This window comes from Anguilla rostrata, chromosome 4 (assembly GCF_018555375.3).
Source record: "Anguilla rostrata isolate EN2019 chromosome 4, ASM1855537v3, whole genome shotgun sequence".
Lineage (NCBI taxonomy): Eukaryota > Metazoa > Chordata > Actinopteri > Anguilliformes > Anguillidae > Anguilla > Anguilla rostrata.
The window spans coordinates 22,706,746-22,723,794 of record NC_057936.1 but is presented as its reverse complement, the minus strand read 5'-3'; the positions used below and the strand labels follow the sequence as shown (position 1 = coordinate 22,723,794).

Genomic DNA, 17,049 nt, shown 5'->3' with positions numbered 1-17,049 from the left:
AAACATATACAGCTGTTTATTGAAATGGAAAATTGATTTAAAAAGTTAAAACTGTAGAATTATCTTTTATAGGTTTTTTGTAAATGGCATAAAAGACTACATTTAAATAATACACATATTTGCATTTATGGTTTTGCTTTTTAGAATGTATGGCTTGTGACATTTATGTGGCTAGCAGGTCAACTGCCATTTTAATGTTTCTTAGCCCCCCAAATATAAAATAAATACATAGTGTAAATAAATATAATTCTGTAGCAACTTTTTGTAGCTAAATTTTTTCATCATTTTTATTTATTTATAATAAAAATATTTTTATTTGTATTTAAATTAATTCTTTGTTTTTAATAGTAAGACAAATACATTTTTGAAGAATGCGTTTAAGATTTTGTTTGCTTATTGAAGAGCCATTTCTTCCATCTATAACATCTATACCTCTGGAATGCAATCAGAAATATTTTCATCCAATACATGTGACATTTTTCATTAATTTTGATGACTGTATATGTCAATTTAATTTATTCTTTGAATGATTATTACACCTTAATTTTAGATTATGCAGTCAGTTGCTATTCAACAAAATTGATATTGGAAACTTTAGAACTATAATTTACTTTCGCGCTTAAACTGTAACTGTACATCTCCCAAGACAGAGGGAGCTAGGTACTGTATTTTCTTTGCCCAAGACCATCAATTTCATATTATGTAAAACAAAAAAAAACTTTCTGTGTATACGTCACTGACATTACGTAGTACGCTATGTTTAGCTGAGAATTTCGTCAGTGTTTGGTGTGGGAGTTGAAGCTCTCGAGGTGTTCGAATTCTGTTTTAGTCCAAATTTAGCTCGGAACCAGAGATAGTGTGGGGACTTGACTGTTGGGGCTGCCCATCGATTCTGTCTGTACAATTGGAGCTGTTAAATATCCAACAATAACGAAGAAATGAGCGTGGAGGCGTACGGGCCGAGCTCACAGACTCTAACCTTCCTGGACACCGAGGAAGCGGAGTTGCTTGGAGCCGATACCCAGGGTTCGGAGTTCGAGTTCACCGACTTCACTTTGCCCAGCCAGACGCAAACGCAAGGCCAAACCCAGAGTCAGCTGGACAACCAGGTATGTGCGCATTGCTGGCACAGAATACATGTGAAACATTGGCTAAATGGACAGCGTTAGCTTCGTTTCTAAATATGAAACCAGCGTGCGGGTAGGCTAGCCAGCTACTAGCTGGCTAGCTAGCTATCCCAGTGTGGTGGAAGGAACGGCACTTAGGCCTGACGCATCGATAACGCCAATTTACGAGGTTCAGTGGCAAGCACTTGCTTTTACAGGCTGTATTGTATATTATACAGAAGTTACGTTTTTTAGGTTTATTTGCGAGTTTAGAAGCGAATGACACGTCCGGCTTGTCTTCAATGGAATAACTTACGCGCATATATGGGCAGCTGCAGGCCCCCTTAGCTCCAAGTGGCCAGCTAGCAGGTAACCGGTGGATCCTCATCGTGTCACATTCAGTGTTTTTGGGCGAATGACACACATTTTGGCTAGCTAGTTTGGTTGTTGTCAAATTGGCTGTGCCGCCGGCTATTTCATATATAAGGCCAGCATATATAGTTATAATGTTAGCCACTTATGAAAGTGTCAAGAATGCTGTGGCACTGTAGCTAACTTGTTAGCTAAGGGCTAACGTTACTAGCTGTGTAAACGTAACATGTTAGCTAGCGCTTGTTCTGTGTTGAAATTGGCTACCTCCGGATAGCAAATGTTATGCCGTGGAGTGCAAAGGAGCGGCATGTTTGGCCGAATGTGCCTGAGCTGTTAGCCAGGCGCGAAACCCGGAAAAGCCAACACGCTCGCAAATACCTCTCTAGCTAAGTAAGTTAACGTTACCTTAATTTAACTTATTTTAGTTATGGTTTGATGTGACACGGTCGAACCGAGTTTCGTGGCTTAAGTAACTAGCAAGCTAGATAGTGGGTACCGAAGTTACCGTAACAGCGGAGCTCGGAGCTTGTAGTTTTTCGCGCTAACACTCTTTCGCGGTTCATTGATTCACCGGTGTTATGTTGCATAGCTTTATAGCCCATAGACGAAAATATATTTTCTCGCCAACAGTTCGCACTGAATTTGAAGCTGGCGATAACGAGTAACTTTATTTCTTGCTGGCATTCTACTCTTGTGATGCTTACCCGATAGTCTGCAGTTGCGTGTATATTTGTACTGTTTTCAAATCATGTATGCATCCATGTATGTATATTTGTTTGTTTACTTCTGTCCTGGAATGAAAGCGCTTATGCTGACTAGCAACTTTAAGTCATCCACGGACAGAACCGTCCACATGACAAGCTTAACAACACCAAGTATTTGAACTGGATTGTTCTAGACATTTGAGTGTCTGATTTGTATTTCTTAGAAAGTGTGTTGCTTTTATGCAAAGGTGAACGGGCCTGATGGAGTTTTGCAGAACGGAGGGGTCGATGACGGTGTTGCGAAAACCAGCCAGCTCTTGGCTGAGCTGAATTTTGAGGAAGATGAAGAGGACACCTATTACACCAAAGACCTCCCGGTGCATGCTTGCAGGTATTGTAGGGAAGAGGATGTATGCTGTTGTCCACTGTGTGTCATTAACCAGTGTGTTCTACAGGTTTCTGCATTTTTGCATACCATGCCAACTTTAATTAACGCATGAATTTGAAATGGTCAAACCATCATCTCTGATTAATAATACTGTCATTCCAGCTACTGTGGCATCCATGATCCTGCTTGTGTTGTCTATTGTAACACCAGTAAGAAGTGGTTCTGCAATGGACGTGGCAACACCTCTGGCAGGTTTGTACGATAAGCAATACAACATACATACGGTATATAGAACGTCTTTCAAGCGCTTACATTTTCTGCATTTTCTGTATAAACGGCTGATATTACTAAAGATGGGTTCGACTTGCATGTACAACGGCAGTGTCCTTACCCGGAATCGAACCTGCGACCTTTCGGTTACAAGCGCAGTTCCTTACCCACTGTGCCACACTCGTCCTATAAAACGTGCGTGTATAATGAACTGTTTTCAAAACGGTCTTATGCATGCTCGCATTTTTGTCGGAGAAACGGGCGTATGTTTGTAAATGTGGGTCGATTGGATGTTTGTTGTTCTTCCAGCCACATTGTGAACCACTTGGTGCGAGCCAAGTGCAAAGAAGTGACTCTCCACAAAGACGGGCCTCTGGGGGAGACCGTGCTGGAGTGCTACAACTGCGGCTGTCGCAACGTCTTCCTTCTGGGCTTCATCCCAGCTAAGGCAGATTCTGTGGTGGTGCTTCTCTGCAGGTAAGTACCGTGTGTGAAAGAAACACGGAGGCACAGCACCAGTGCTTCCAGTAGGAGTTTGGGATTTATTTGGCAGTCTCACTTCTGGAATCTAAGGTGTTGGTTGTGAGGCCACCAAGTGTATTAGTGAGTTTTGGACTGCGTAGCAATCTGTGAAAAACATAAATTTCTAAATATATACATTTAGAGCCTTGATTTAACCAGGGGAAACTCAAATAAAACCATGGTCTCTTTTTGAAGGGACTCTACAATAAGAAATTTAAGACATCTAAAAAGCAAAATTACGAAAAATGTGCCTAGAATGCAAAATTATACTCCAAGTAGAATATTAATTGATTAATTACTGATGTTTTTCTGCTTTTCTAATACATTGAATATTATGTGTCTCATAATTTATGATTTTTGTCTTGTGATCACCTTCAGTCATGTGCTGACTGATTGATTGATTGATTGACTGATTGATTTTGACATTGACGTTGGGGCAATGTGTTGGAAACAGGCAGCCATGTGCCAGCCAGAGCAGCCTGAAGGACATCAACTGGGACAGCTCCCAGTGGCAGCCTCTGATCCAGGACCGCTGCTTCCTGTCCTGGCTGGTGAAGATCCCCTCCGAGCAGGAGCAGCTGAGGGCCCGCCAGATCACCGCCCAGCAGATCAACAAGCTGGAGGAGCTCTGGAAGGTACTGCCGGGCACGTCTCCACCTGTGACCTTGTCAGGCGCAAATACGGCCATTACCATGAAATGAGTAGAGCATGAATGACCAGAGAAAGGGTTATATCGGTCCAGTACTCAAGTCCAAACCTCACGTGTAGAGATCCAGGTATCTAGCATACTGACCTGTGACATTCCTCAGTCTATGTTCACAGCAGTGACTTCCCATGTAACTTATTAGTTAATCATGCAGTGGTCTGGCTAAACTGGCTTGAGACCAGCAGTTCTGGTCTGACTGCAAAAGTGAAGTTTGGTGCATCCGAGAGCATTTGTTGAAATGCAGACTTGAGCTTATTCTTGTCGCAAAGTAACAAGCTGTCTAGTGAAGTTTCTGCCTGGCCTTGGTCCTGGTCCTGGTCTACAGCTCTTTTGTATTTTCCCAGGAAAACCCCACGGCCACCCTGGAGGACCTGGAGAAGCCTGGCGTCGATGAGGAGCCTCAGCATGTGCTGCTACGCTATGAGGATGCCTACCAGTACCAGAACATCTTTGGGCCTCTGGTTAAGCTAGAGGCTGATTATGACAAAAAGCTAAAAGAGTCCCAGGTGGGTTTTTTGAGATACCCTTTTGCATGCTATTTTGGCCTCCTTCTGGTTGTAGTAGTTGTTTTAATTTTATATATGTGTATATTTATGAAAATACTTGCTTGTTTCTCATGTCTGCTCTTTTTTTTTTTTCTTTGAATGCTCCACAGACCCAAGATAATATAACGGTCAGGTGGGACCTTGGGCTGAATAAAAAGCGGATTGCTTATTTCACACTTCCCAAGACGGATTCAGGTGGTAATTTTTTTTGTTGATTTTTTTGTGTCTACGAGTGGTCCATACCATAACATGCCGAACCCTGCATCCCACGCAACCCAAACCCGCATCCGCGCGTGTGTGTTTGTGTTGAGTTTGTGTTCCGTGTTTTTTTCCCCCATTTTCATTTTAACTACTGAACTTGGGCCCTTCGCTGTCTGATCCTTTTTTTTCCCTCCCTGTCTTCCTCTTCCGTTTCTTTCTGGTGATGTTTGTAGACATGCGCCTGATGCAGGGAGATGAAATCTGCCTGAGGTACAAGGGAGACCTGGCCCCGCTCTGGAAGGGGATTGGCCACGTCATCAAGGTTCCTGATAGTATCCTTTATTCATAATCTGAGTGAAACAAGCAGAAGGGTGAGGCCTGGTTCCTTCAGGTGGTCCTGTAAGGTCCCTAGGAGCTGGCGTTTCATAAGCTTTGTGGGGCTTTGTTTCAGTGGCTCAAAATGGGGCATTTTTGTGTGGAGATTCCTTAAAGCTGTTTATAAGACTACGGGGATGAGATCGCGATCGAGCTGAGGAGCAGCGTCGGGGCTCCTGTGGAGGTGCCGCACAACTTCCAGGTGGATTTCGTCTGGAAATCCACCTCCTTCGATCGGTAAGAAAAGGCCGATTCGCCGAATTCTCCGCATGTTAATAATGGACATTTTTCTGTTTTTAATGAGTTTGCCTCATTACCTCCGTCAGCACATTAATGTTGCTGTTTTTGTAGGATGCAGAGTGCTCTGAAGACCTTTGCTGTGGACGAGACGTCCGTGTCGGGGTACATCTACCACAAGCTCCTGGGGCATGAGGTTGAGGACGTCATCATCAAATGTCAGCTGCCAAAACGTTTCACTGCACAAGGGCTGCCTGACCTCAACCACTCCCAGGTGCGGCCCCCAGTGCCTTTTTTTTGTTGAACGCATTTGTTTTTTTTTTAACCCCCCCCCCCCCCTTAACACTCTGAAGAAGGCTAACTGAGCTGAAACCTGTGCGTTTCTTGTTGCTTTCTTTTTTTTTTGTTGGTGAACAAAAATTTGCAAGGGGGTTTTTTCGTTTTAGAGGGCTTCCCCTTCTTTCATTTGCAAAAGCTGAGGGAAATCCAGTGGCACACTTTGTTCTGCTTTTGGGCCTGGAACCTTACCAGAAGATTTTGTGCTGCGTGCAGCACTTGCCACAAATTGCAAATAATTTAGGAGCTCCCTTTGGAGAATGAGAATGTCTGTGCTTGTACTCTCACCTCTTCATTGGTGAAGTTGTTCAAGTGTATAATCTTAAATGACAAAGCTCCCAAGTGCTTAAAAACAAGAAAGCATTTTTAAATCAAAAGAAACTGTCTGAATCTGCAGGACTATTTTTGATTCTATTATCTGTTCTATCTATTATTTTGATTATGTATGTATAGTAAGCACTGAGTTTAAATTTCAGTGTTGCATTGATTGAAGGGAGGCATGCATGCTTTATATTTATATTGCAGTGATAGTTCCTAATCTTAACGGGTTAATCTTCATTTGTTTTGCTGTTGACTGTGCCGATCAGGTGTACGCTGTGAAGACTGTGCTGCAGCGACCCCTCAGTCTTATCCAGGGCCCCCCTGGGACCGGTAAGACTGTCACCTCGGCAACCATTGTGTACCACCTGGCCAGGCAAGGCAATGGGTAAGTGCTGGAGGTGCAGGAGGGCGTGTGAAACCGCCCAGCGTGTCCGTGTGAAAGGGCAGCCGCTGATGTCACCCCTGCTTGTGTTGTTTCCAGGCCTGTGCTGGTGTGTGCTCCCAGCAACATCGCCGTGGACCAGCTGACTGAGAAGATCCACCAGACCGGCCTGAAGGTGGTGAGGCTCTGCGCCAAAAGCCGGGAGGCCATCGACTCCCCCGTGTCCTTCCTGGCTCTGCACAACCAGATCCGCAACATGGACAGGTAGGGTCCATGGCTTGGTGTAACGGAGAACTTCTGCCTGGCAGCCCTTAGGCTGTGTCTCTGAAATAATTCATAAAATTCTGAGGTCATTTTGTGTGGAATGATGTGTTAAAATATACAGTGTTTGCTTATTTTTTCCCCCACTTTGCCAAACTCCTTGTGAAGTGCAGTCATCCCTTGTGGATCATTTTTGGCAAATCGTTTATGTATATGAGTGCTACTGTATGGAATAACAAGCAAATTGATTGATTGTATGAGAGATGAAGGCTGGTATGTGTTAAATAAACGTTCAGCCACGGTACAGAAAGTGTCATTTTGTACGTGGTTCTGTCTCATCCGTCCCGTCAGCATGCCGGAGCTCCAGAAGCTGCAGCAGCTGAAGGATGAGACCGGGGAGCTGTCCTCCGCGGACGAGAAGCGCTACCGAGCGCTGAAGCGCACGGCCGAGAGGGAGCTGCTCATGGTACGAGGAGTCCCGGTCTCTCGGCAGTCCGTGTCGGGCGCGCACTGAACCCCGCTGTCACGGTTCGATCTTCACGGCTCTCTCTCTCCCTCTCTCTCTCTCCCTCTCTCTCTCTCCCTCCCCCTCTCTCTCTCCTCTCTCTCTCTCTCTCTCCCTCTCTCTCCCTCTCCCTCTCTCTCTCTCTCTCTCTCTCCCTCTCTCCCTCCCCTCCTCCTCTCTCTCTCTCTCTCTCTCTCTCTCTCTCTCTCTCTCTCTCTCTCTCTCTCTCTCTCTCTCTCCCCCCCTCCCTCTCTCTCTCTCTCTCTCTCCCTCCCCCCCCTCTCTCTCTCTCTCTCTCTCTCTCTCTCTCTTTCTCTCACAGAATGCGGATGTGATCTGCTGCACCTGTGTGGGGGCTGGGGACCCCCGTTTGGCCAAGATGCAGTTCCGCTCCATCCTGATTGATGAGAGCACCCAAGCTACTGAGCCGGAGTGCATGGTGCCCGTTGTGCTGGGGGCAAAGCAGGTAGGGCACTGCTCTCCTACTTCACACAAGTACTGTAAAACTGATTAAGGGCATGTGTTCACTTCTGAAATGTAATAAAATGTAAAACCAAACAATAAGGGGTACAGTAAAATAATTAATCCAATTAATAGTGGGTTAAAATGTATTAAATATATGTACATTGTCATCACTTTCAAAGTTACAAACATTTCAAAGTAGCAGATAACTTCCCCTCCTGATAAGATAGTATCTTGGAGGTTCTGCTGTTTACATTTCTGTTTACTTGCAAGTCATTACATTTGCTGCCTGTTAGGAAATGCTCTCTGCAGGAATGGCTGATGATGTCATGGTTATGTCTTCCCTCCCCACAGCTCATCCTTGTGGGAGACCACTGTCAGCTGGGCCCAGTGGTCATGTGTAAGAAGGCAGCGAAAGCGGGCCTGTCCCAGTCCCTGTTTGAGCGGCTGGTGGTCCTGGGCATCCGACCAATCCGCTTGCAGGTGCAGTACCGCATGCACCCCGCTCTGAGCGCCTTCCCTTCCAACATCTTCTACGAAGGCTCCCTGCAGAACGGAGTCACTGCCGGTAAGCCGCGCTTATGGCTTTCATGTTGAACACGACCCTGCCGCGTTATTGGCTACGTCGTGACAGATGCAGTATGATGACGCCTCACTTTCTTGTGCAGCGGACCGCATCAAGAAGGGCTTCGACTTCCAGTGGCCGCAGCCAGACAAGCCCATGTTCTTCTACGTGACCCAAGGACAGGAGGAAATCGCGAGCTCAGGAACTTCCTATCTGAACAGGTGCGCCGACCTGCGGATCTGTGGACCTGTTTCGCTTTGTTATGCAACGCCCTGTTTGTCTTGAAACTGAACCTCTGAAACCTTTTTTGTCGTAGAACTGAGGCTGCTAACGTGGAGAAGATCACCACCAAGCTGCTGAAGGCCGGGGCCAAGCCGGACCAGATTGGGATCATCACCCCGTATGAGGGCCAGCGTTCCTACCTGGTGCAGTACATGCAGTTCAGTGGGTCCCTGCACACCAAACTTTACCAGGTACGCAGAAACAGTGTTCAGCTACACGTGTTCAACTCTGCTGTGTGCTAAAAAGAAGAATTATTTACTGCCTTCATCGCAATGAGACACACAATTCCTCTGGGTAATTTCGATATCTTGTGTCGTTTCAGGTTGAAACAATCAAATTACCTTGCTTTCACTTACATGACACGATTATCGATTAAAAAATAAATAAATAATAATAATCAATTAAGAATATTAAGTCCTGATTGGACTGGTGGATTGAACATTCTTGCATTTGAGATGTTTCTCAGTCATATCTTGTTCATTTATTAAAGTTGAGTTATATTGTGATTTATAAGGTCATTAACATGTTTGATTGTTCTTGCTTTTCAGGAAGTTGAAATTGCTAGCGTTGATGCCTTCCAAGGCAGAGAGAAGGATTTCATCATCCTGTCGTGTGTCCGAGCCAACGAACATCAGGGCATTGGATTTCTCAATGATCCACGTCGTCTAAACGTGGCTCTTACAAGGGCAAGGTAACGGCAGGCCTACGCCTATAGTGCCTTTATGTTCATGTTTATATCACCTTTGTGAGTTTTTATCTCTTTGACCCTGCAACTGTGAGATTTTTTAGTTAAGTAATTCTAAAATGGACGTAAAATTAGGAAATGCCAGTTTTCAGTCAGGCACAGCCTGTTGTCTCGTCCTGGATTTTCAGTAGTCTTTCGTCAGCAAGACTCACGACCATCTTGCTTTTTGACTGACATTTCTTCCTACAATGTGTATTATAACTCATGCTTTTGGAGGGCAGTATGCAGCCAAGGGAAATGTGCCTTACTATTGCCAGCATTCTATCCTTTAAATAAAGCTGCTTCAAGCAATAATTATAATCGATTATAAATAGCACATCTTTTGGGTGTGAGTGTCATGTTCGGAATAGATGTTTTTCTTGTCCACTGAAATGCGTTTTGGGGTATCTGCAGGTATGGGGTGATCATTGTGGGGAACCCTAAGGCCCTGTCCAAGCAACCACTCTGGAACCACCTGCTAAACTACTACAAAGAGCAGAAGGTTCTGGTGGAGGGTCCTCTCAACAACCTGCGCGAGAGCCTCATGCAGTTCAGCAAGCCTCGCAAGCTGGTCAACACCATCAACCCTGTGAGTACTGACCTCACACTTAAATACACATACCCACACCATCAACCCTGTGAGTACTGACCTCACACTTAAATACACATACCCACACCATCAACCCTGTGAGTACTGACCTCACACTTAAATACACATACCCACACCATCAACCCTGTGAGTACTGACCTCACACTTAAATACACATACCCACACCATCAACCCTGTGAGTACTGACCTGACACTTAAATACACATACCCACACCATCAACCCTGTGAGTACTGACCTCACACTTAAATACACATACCCACACCATCAACTCTGTGAGTACTGACCTCACACTTAAACACACCTACCCACACCATCAACCCTGTGAGTACTGACCTCACACTTAAATACACATACCCACACCATCAACCCTGTGAGTACTGACCTCACACTTAAATACACATACCCACACCATCAACCCTGTGAGTACTGACCTCACACTTAAATACACATACCCACACCATCAACCCTGTGAGTACTGACCTCACACTTAAATACACATACCCACACCATCAACCCTGTGAGTACTGACCTCACACTTAAACACACCTACCCACACCATCAACCCTGTGAGTACTGACCTCACACTTAAATACACATACACACACCATCAACCCTGTGAGTACTGACCTCACACTTAAATACATATACCCACACCATCAACCCTGTGAGTACTGACCTCACACTTAAATACACATACACACACCATCAACCCTGTGAGTACTGACCTCACACTTAAATACACATACACACACAATCAACCCTGTGAGTACTGACCTCACACTTAAATACACATACCCACACCATCAACCCTGTGAGTACTGACCTCACACTTAAATACACATACCACACCATCAACCCTGTGAGTACTGACCTCACACTTAAATACACATACCACACCATCAACCCTGTGAGTACTGACCTCACACTTAAATACACATACACACACCATCAACCCTGTGAGTACTGACCTCACACTTAAATACACATACACACACCATCAACCCTGTGAGTACTGACCTCACACTTAAATACACATACCCACACCATCAACCCTGTGAGTACTGACCTCACACTTAAATACACATACCCACACCATCAACCCTGTGAGTACTGACCTCACACTTAAATACACATTCCCACACCATCAACCCTGTGAGTACTGACCTCACACTTAAATACACATACCCACACCATCAACCCTGTGAGTACTGACCTCACACTTAAATACACATACCCACACCATCAACCCTGTGAGTACTGACCTCACACTTAAATACACATACACACACCATCAACCCTGTGAGTACTGACCTCACACTTAAATACACATACACACACCATCAACCCTGTGAGTACTGACCTCACACTTAAATACACATGCACACACCATCAACCCTGTGAGTACTGACCTCACACTTAAATACACATACACACACCATCAACCCTGTGAGTACTGACCTCACACTTAAATACACATGCCACTAACCCCTTGAGTTCTGGCTTTGTAGTTATATTTACATACACACAACATTAAGCCTGTGAGTACTAGCTTTACACTTGAATACACATAAACACACCAATTAACCTTGTGAGTACATGCACATACACATACAGAGGCTCTGCAGTGCATACATGTATACAGACGCACAAACCCCGCCCAACAGACATGTGGAGACTTATACTTCTCGATACACACGGGCATGTGATATTCTTGTCCAATTAGAGATTCTCAGTTATACTGGGGAACTCTATATCGAGAATGTGATCGTTTGCGACGGGTGTGTAACAGTTAGTTGATATTTTTTTAGGGGGCGCGGTTTATGAGCACAGCCATGTACGATGCTCGTGAGGCTCTAATCCCCGGGTCCGTGTACGACCGCAGCAACACAGGTGAGCTCACCATGGAGTACCGCAGGCCGCCAACCGCCGGTGTCCGTCTCCGCGGAGACGGCGAACGGGCTTATAAATATCAGCAGGAGCCCATGAGAGCACGCACAGATGTCCTCAGAGTGGTCTTTGGGTAAAGTGTGTGTGTGCGTTTCCTTGTCTGCAGGGCGTCCATCAAACATGTACTTTCAGACCCATGACCAGATTGGCATGATTGGGGCTGGCCCCAGCCACGTGGCTGCCATGAACATCCCTATTCCCTTCAACCTGGTCATGCCCCCCATGCCCCCACCAGGATACCTGGGCCAGGCCAACGGTCCTGCAGCAGGTGGGAAAGATTGTAGTCACACCCCTTTTATTCCTCAAGCTTTCTTACGCCACGAAGTGTCTTATCCCGTGAGAACTGAAAAGACAGCACCTCAGACGACTTCAGTCGTTTCGGAGTCAAGACATTGATCGTTTTTGTTCAGTTTGATGTCCATAAACTTGACTACCAGACAAGTCTCCTCGGTAGGTAACAAAAAAAAAAAGTTCTACTGCGTTTTCCAGGTATTTAGGTTTTCACTGGATAAGGTGCATCTTTTGGCACAAAGAGCTTTAGTGAATTGGGCAAAATAGTCTTCATCTCTCAAAGGCTTTGCATTTTCACATATCTGTTTATAGATCACAGGTTGAATTTCTTTTGTATGTTGGCAAGATTACATCCTGACATTTCCAGACACCATCTCACTTGCCATCACACGCTTGTGCTTTTGTGGGCATTTCACCTACAGAAGAATTCTGTGGAACCTGGAGCTGTATTTGATGTTTGCTGTGTGTGCGGGTGTGTGCATGCGTCTTCAGTGCGTCGGTATGCAGTATCTAGCGTACATCTATCTGCTGTGCTGTGACGCGCGTCTGGTCCTGTGCTTGTAGGCCGCGGTGCTCTGAAGGGCAAGGCCGGCCGCGGCGGGAGGCAGAGGAACCGCGGCATGGGTAACCATGGCGGTGGGCAGGCCCACATGCCCAACAGCCAGGCCAGCCAGGACGTGGTCTCCCAGCCCTTCTCCCAGGGGCCCCTCACCCAGGGCTACATCTCCATGAGCCAGCCCTCTCAGATGAGCCAGCCCGGTCTGTCCCAGCCTGAACTGTCTCAAGTGAGTCCACCGCAACCTCAGAAAGACCCGTTTCAGGGCTCAGTCCAGGTCCTGGGCTTCCGTATCTGTACTGCTTGATTACTTAAATGCTATTAGTCGTGTGAAGTGTGTAAATGTTACGCTTGTGGTACTAAAAATATGTTCCTGTAGAGATATGTTAAATATTCACTACCTAAACACATCGATCCGTGGTCTCAGTTGATTAACCAAGATGAATTATTTTGAACATTTTAGCAATTTAGCGGCTACATAATTACATTACCATATTGCTCTTTAATTTGCAAAATATCATTTGTTGTCATTATTTGCATAAATGCCTTTTTCCCCACAATGACATGTATCGGATAACTATCAAAAAGTAATAATTGAAAGATTGAAAGTCGGTTAACGGCTCATACAGCCCCGATTGATTGATTGCATAAGGAACTGAAACCAATCATACTCCGTGGTCGACCGGCACCACGTGGACCATGATTGGAGAAACGGTGATCTGCTCGAATATATTCTGAAAGATGTGACTCTTCCTCTCATCAGGACAGCTATCTGGGTGACGAGTTCAAGTCCCAGATTGATGTGGCCCTGTCCCAGGACTCGACGTACCAGGGCGAACGTGCATACCAACATGGCGGGGTGACTGGACTGTCACAGTACTAGAGCGTGAGAACATATTTATAATATTCTCAGCTTGATCGGTGCCCAGACTTACTTTGCCTTGTAATCGTAAGTTGGATGTAAAAGTACTGCAGCTCGATGGGGTGCATTAACCATTTTCTTTCTCCCAGGTAGTGGGAAGAGGAGCTGGGCTTGAGCTGAGCTTAGTTCATCAGCATTTTAAATCTGGGAAATAATAAAAAACAAAAAATGGATACCTGTTTTCCACTGCTACAACTGAAGCACCACTGTGTGAAAGCAACAGGAGAGAGAGAAACCAACCAATCACAAGAGAGAAAGAACGAGGGACAGAGAGGAAGAAAGAGTGGGAGAGGGAGAGAGAGAGAGAGGCCACTGCTAGCACACTGAGACAGACGTGAAAAGGAGAAGAGATGCTGCATGTGGTAGCGCTGTCGGGGGAAGACAAGGACCTTGGTCTTGCATCGAGAGAAAAAACGAGGCAAATCCCAATGAAAGAAGCCCATCCCCTCCTCAAACCCCTTCACCACGGCCTTCTCTGAAGGAATGACCTGTTGGCTGAGGACCTTGCTCTTCGAGCAGAGAGAGGGAAAAGACAAGTTCTCAAGCAACTCGCAAGCTCATTCTGGTGTCTCCAGAGAAGGAGTATCGGGGGAAGATCGCTTCAAGCAGGCAATATAGAGTCTTAACCTCAAAGTTGACCTGTTCTGAAATTCTGCATTTGAGCCCATTTGATTAAATCCATGTGGCCCAAGAGTGGTGGTGGTAAGCTCTTAAGCCCAAATTATATCAGATGTCCAAAGCAGTAACTCAAGAATACGAATGGATCTAGGTCAACTTTGAGTGGCAAAGGTTTCTGCATTTAGTCTGATTTGAAGAGATTCTGAATTGAAATGCCTTTGATTGCTTTAGACATTCATTGGCTTTTTCAACAGGTCTATTATAAGGTGGTTTACAAAATAAATGTCCCTGGTGGAATAGCAATTGGACTATAACAGAAAGTTTCTCAAGATCTGAGCTGTGGACCTGAAAGATATGTAATCACGAGAATTTTACTGGAGTAACTTTCTTGTAGAACACAAAAGAAAAAAAAGAAAAAAACAAAAATGACCAGCATCGAAGAGAAGTAACTTGGTGTAATTTGAAGTTGCAGCAATGACGCATTGATCTTCTTAAATGAAGGAAAGCAGGGACGGTGAAATGTGGCACTCTGAGCTACGACGAGGAGTTTTCAATGTTTTAAATGCTATGTAAGCTTAGATCAGCTACTGTCTGAACGAAGGGGTTTTACTGCAAAAAAAGGAAAAATAATGACCCAGCTGCCTTTGGCCGTAAGAGTTGCTTGCTGAAAGCAACTTGCCAGACAAAGACGAGAAAGAAACGGAAGCTCCATATATATAAAAACGTGTGAATATACTACATATATATACATACATGTCATTGGAGTCACTGTTTAATTTACAGTAAGCCAGTGGGTAACAAGAAAGGAAGGATGTTATAAAAGGAAGGTGGCTGAAGTCTGAATTCCAGTGCGGAGATACTTTTTTCTCACAAACAGATTTTACGCTGAGTTTGTGGATGCACAGTCATTGATAACCACACGATCACTGCAAAAGAGCAGGAAAGGAGTCTGATCAACCACGTCAGGGTTTCGATGCAGATTGATTGTGGTGCAAGAGTAACGTGCTTGTGCAGTGCATTATTTGCATTTATAATGTTGCATTGATGATTACATCTGCCCCAAATCACCTATGCCCTAATCATTTTAATATTTTATTCGCCACGGTCAGTTTTAGTATACCCTAAACTACTTATTTCATGAAAGGGAACAAAATGACAAATCTTTTAGTGCCTATAATGAAAACATTTACTGGCATGAAGCACCACAAAACTTATATCAGAATGTAGGTAAGAGACTGTACCAGCTGATAACCTACTGCAGCGTGCTAATTTGACTAGCAGCTGTTTTTTTTATAACCTCAACCAAATAGCAATACTGGAACCCATAGAAAATTTGCAGGTTAATTTCTTGTGACTTCTTAAAGAACAGACCGATGTAGGCCACCTTCCTTCTATCAGAGGAGTTGCCACGTAAAACGACTGGCTGATGAGCTTTCCTTTTGTGACTTTAATTATGTACTTGTTTTACTTTTTGTTGTTTTTGTTTTTCCTGTAGTCTCAAGGCTGAGTTTTACCTACTGTAGATGTCTGCATTTATGGCTCCTAAACCCCCATTGCCCCATTTGTGAATTGTGACACAACCTCCCCAACTCCCGTTTCACTCATTGAAAATGATTGCTTTTGGTTTGTACCATTTTAATTTCTCACTTAGCATAAAAAAGCAGGTTTTTGCTACAACCATGAACTGTTTCTAAGCATTCTAAGCAGTAATGGGGCAAGTAATTGGTTTTTTTTTTGTCTTGTCCCTAATTTTAAAGCTGTCCTTAATAAACTATTATAAGTAGTTTTTGCAGTATGAAATAATTATTCTTGACTATTCCTTATCCATTTGTTTTTACACCAGCCCATTTGTTTAAGTGTTCTACTTTGTAATGCTTTACTAGAGCACTATATCAGAATGTAGCCATTACACCAGCTGTTTCTGTTCTTGTGTATTCACAAAACGGTGGATTTTACAAGCCATCACTCAGTTTGAATTTCATCTCCCAATGATTCTGCTTATGACACAGAAGTGTATTCTTAGATGACAATCATGCTAACTTCACTATGAATGTTTTGAAGAGGCAGAGCATGCTTACAAACTGACTGGTGCCCATTGATGACATTTCTTTTGTTGAACTGTGATAACTTTGTTTTCCCTCATGTAACAACTGAGTCAATAAACGGTACCCTCCCTTCAAAAACAGAAATGTAGTCTATGAAATGAGTACTTCACTGTTAGTACCTAGTAAACAGACAGCCATTTAATGGGTATCTTGTTGGCAGTTGGCAGCACTTTGATTTTGCACCTTGATGTCCCTTTTACGAAGATGGCCAGAGTTTATGATTTGGAGTGGCACTTCAGTAGCCCTTAATTCTATAGAATGTAAGGGACAATGGGAACTGCCCAGTGTAACGGTAGACCTGGGAATCAGTAGGAAGTATAGAGTAGCTGATTGGCTGCAGACCTGCCTGAGTATGGAGAGCATTGCCTAACATGCCTCAGACGTGTAAGGTGCTATCTCTGCTGCTGGATTTGAGCAGGACAAGAAAAGCAACCTCATGAAGAACAGGTACAGCACAGGCCCCTTTCTCCGCTTCAATTCTGAGTGAGCTTTAAGAAATTGTTTTGTAGTTCTTGCTTTGAGAGTTATGAAATGAGTGAATATCAGGAATGTGGAGTGTTGTCTTTTTTGCTATGGAATCTTTTTTTTAAAGATCAAAAACAACAGCTCACCGTGTAACACTGATCTCATTCCTGTAAAGTGATTGAAATTCTCAAAATAAAGGTTGCTTCTCTTTGTCTATGTAAACCTTGTGGTTGTGAAAGTCATAATTTAATAACAGCATAACATGATGTC

At 44.3% G+C, this 17,049-nt stretch overlaps 1 protein-coding gene across 5 annotated transcripts; it reads left to right on the top strand.

The window, feature by feature from the left end:
- Nucleotides 1-742: 742 nt before the first annotated feature.
- Nucleotides 743-17,001, top strand: LOC135252855 (regulator of nonsense transcripts 1). 5 transcript variants are annotated; one of them, XM_064331445.1, is made up of 24 exons: nt 743-1,109; nt 2,431-2,573; nt 2,733-2,822; nt 3,150-3,317; nt 3,817-3,997; nt 4,413-4,574; nt 4,724-4,808; nt 5,048-5,146; nt 5,318-5,426; nt 5,541-5,700; nt 6,350-6,468; nt 6,565-6,729; nt 7,078-7,192; nt 7,554-7,697; nt 8,048-8,261; nt 8,362-8,479; nt 8,575-8,731; nt 9,089-9,231; nt 9,679-9,853; nt 11,684-11,765; nt 11,929-12,090; nt 12,678-12,898; nt 13,433-13,555; nt 13,685-17,001. In XM_064331445.1, exons 1-23 carry the CDS (start codon nt 939-941, stop codon nt 13,550-13,552), a joined length of 3,303 nt encoding a protein of 1,100 aa, XP_064187515.1. In that variant the 5' UTR covers nt 743-938; the 3' UTR covers nt 13,553-13,555; nt 13,685-17,001. The 5 variants fall into 5 exon arrangements, with proteins under 5 accessions (XP_064187515.1, XP_064187514.1, XP_064187513.1 ...); XM_064331444.1 differs by having other exon boundaries at nt 5,315-5,426; XM_064331443.1 differs by having other exon boundaries at nt 4,724-4,811.
- Nucleotides 17,002-17,049: the final 48 nt, after the last annotated feature.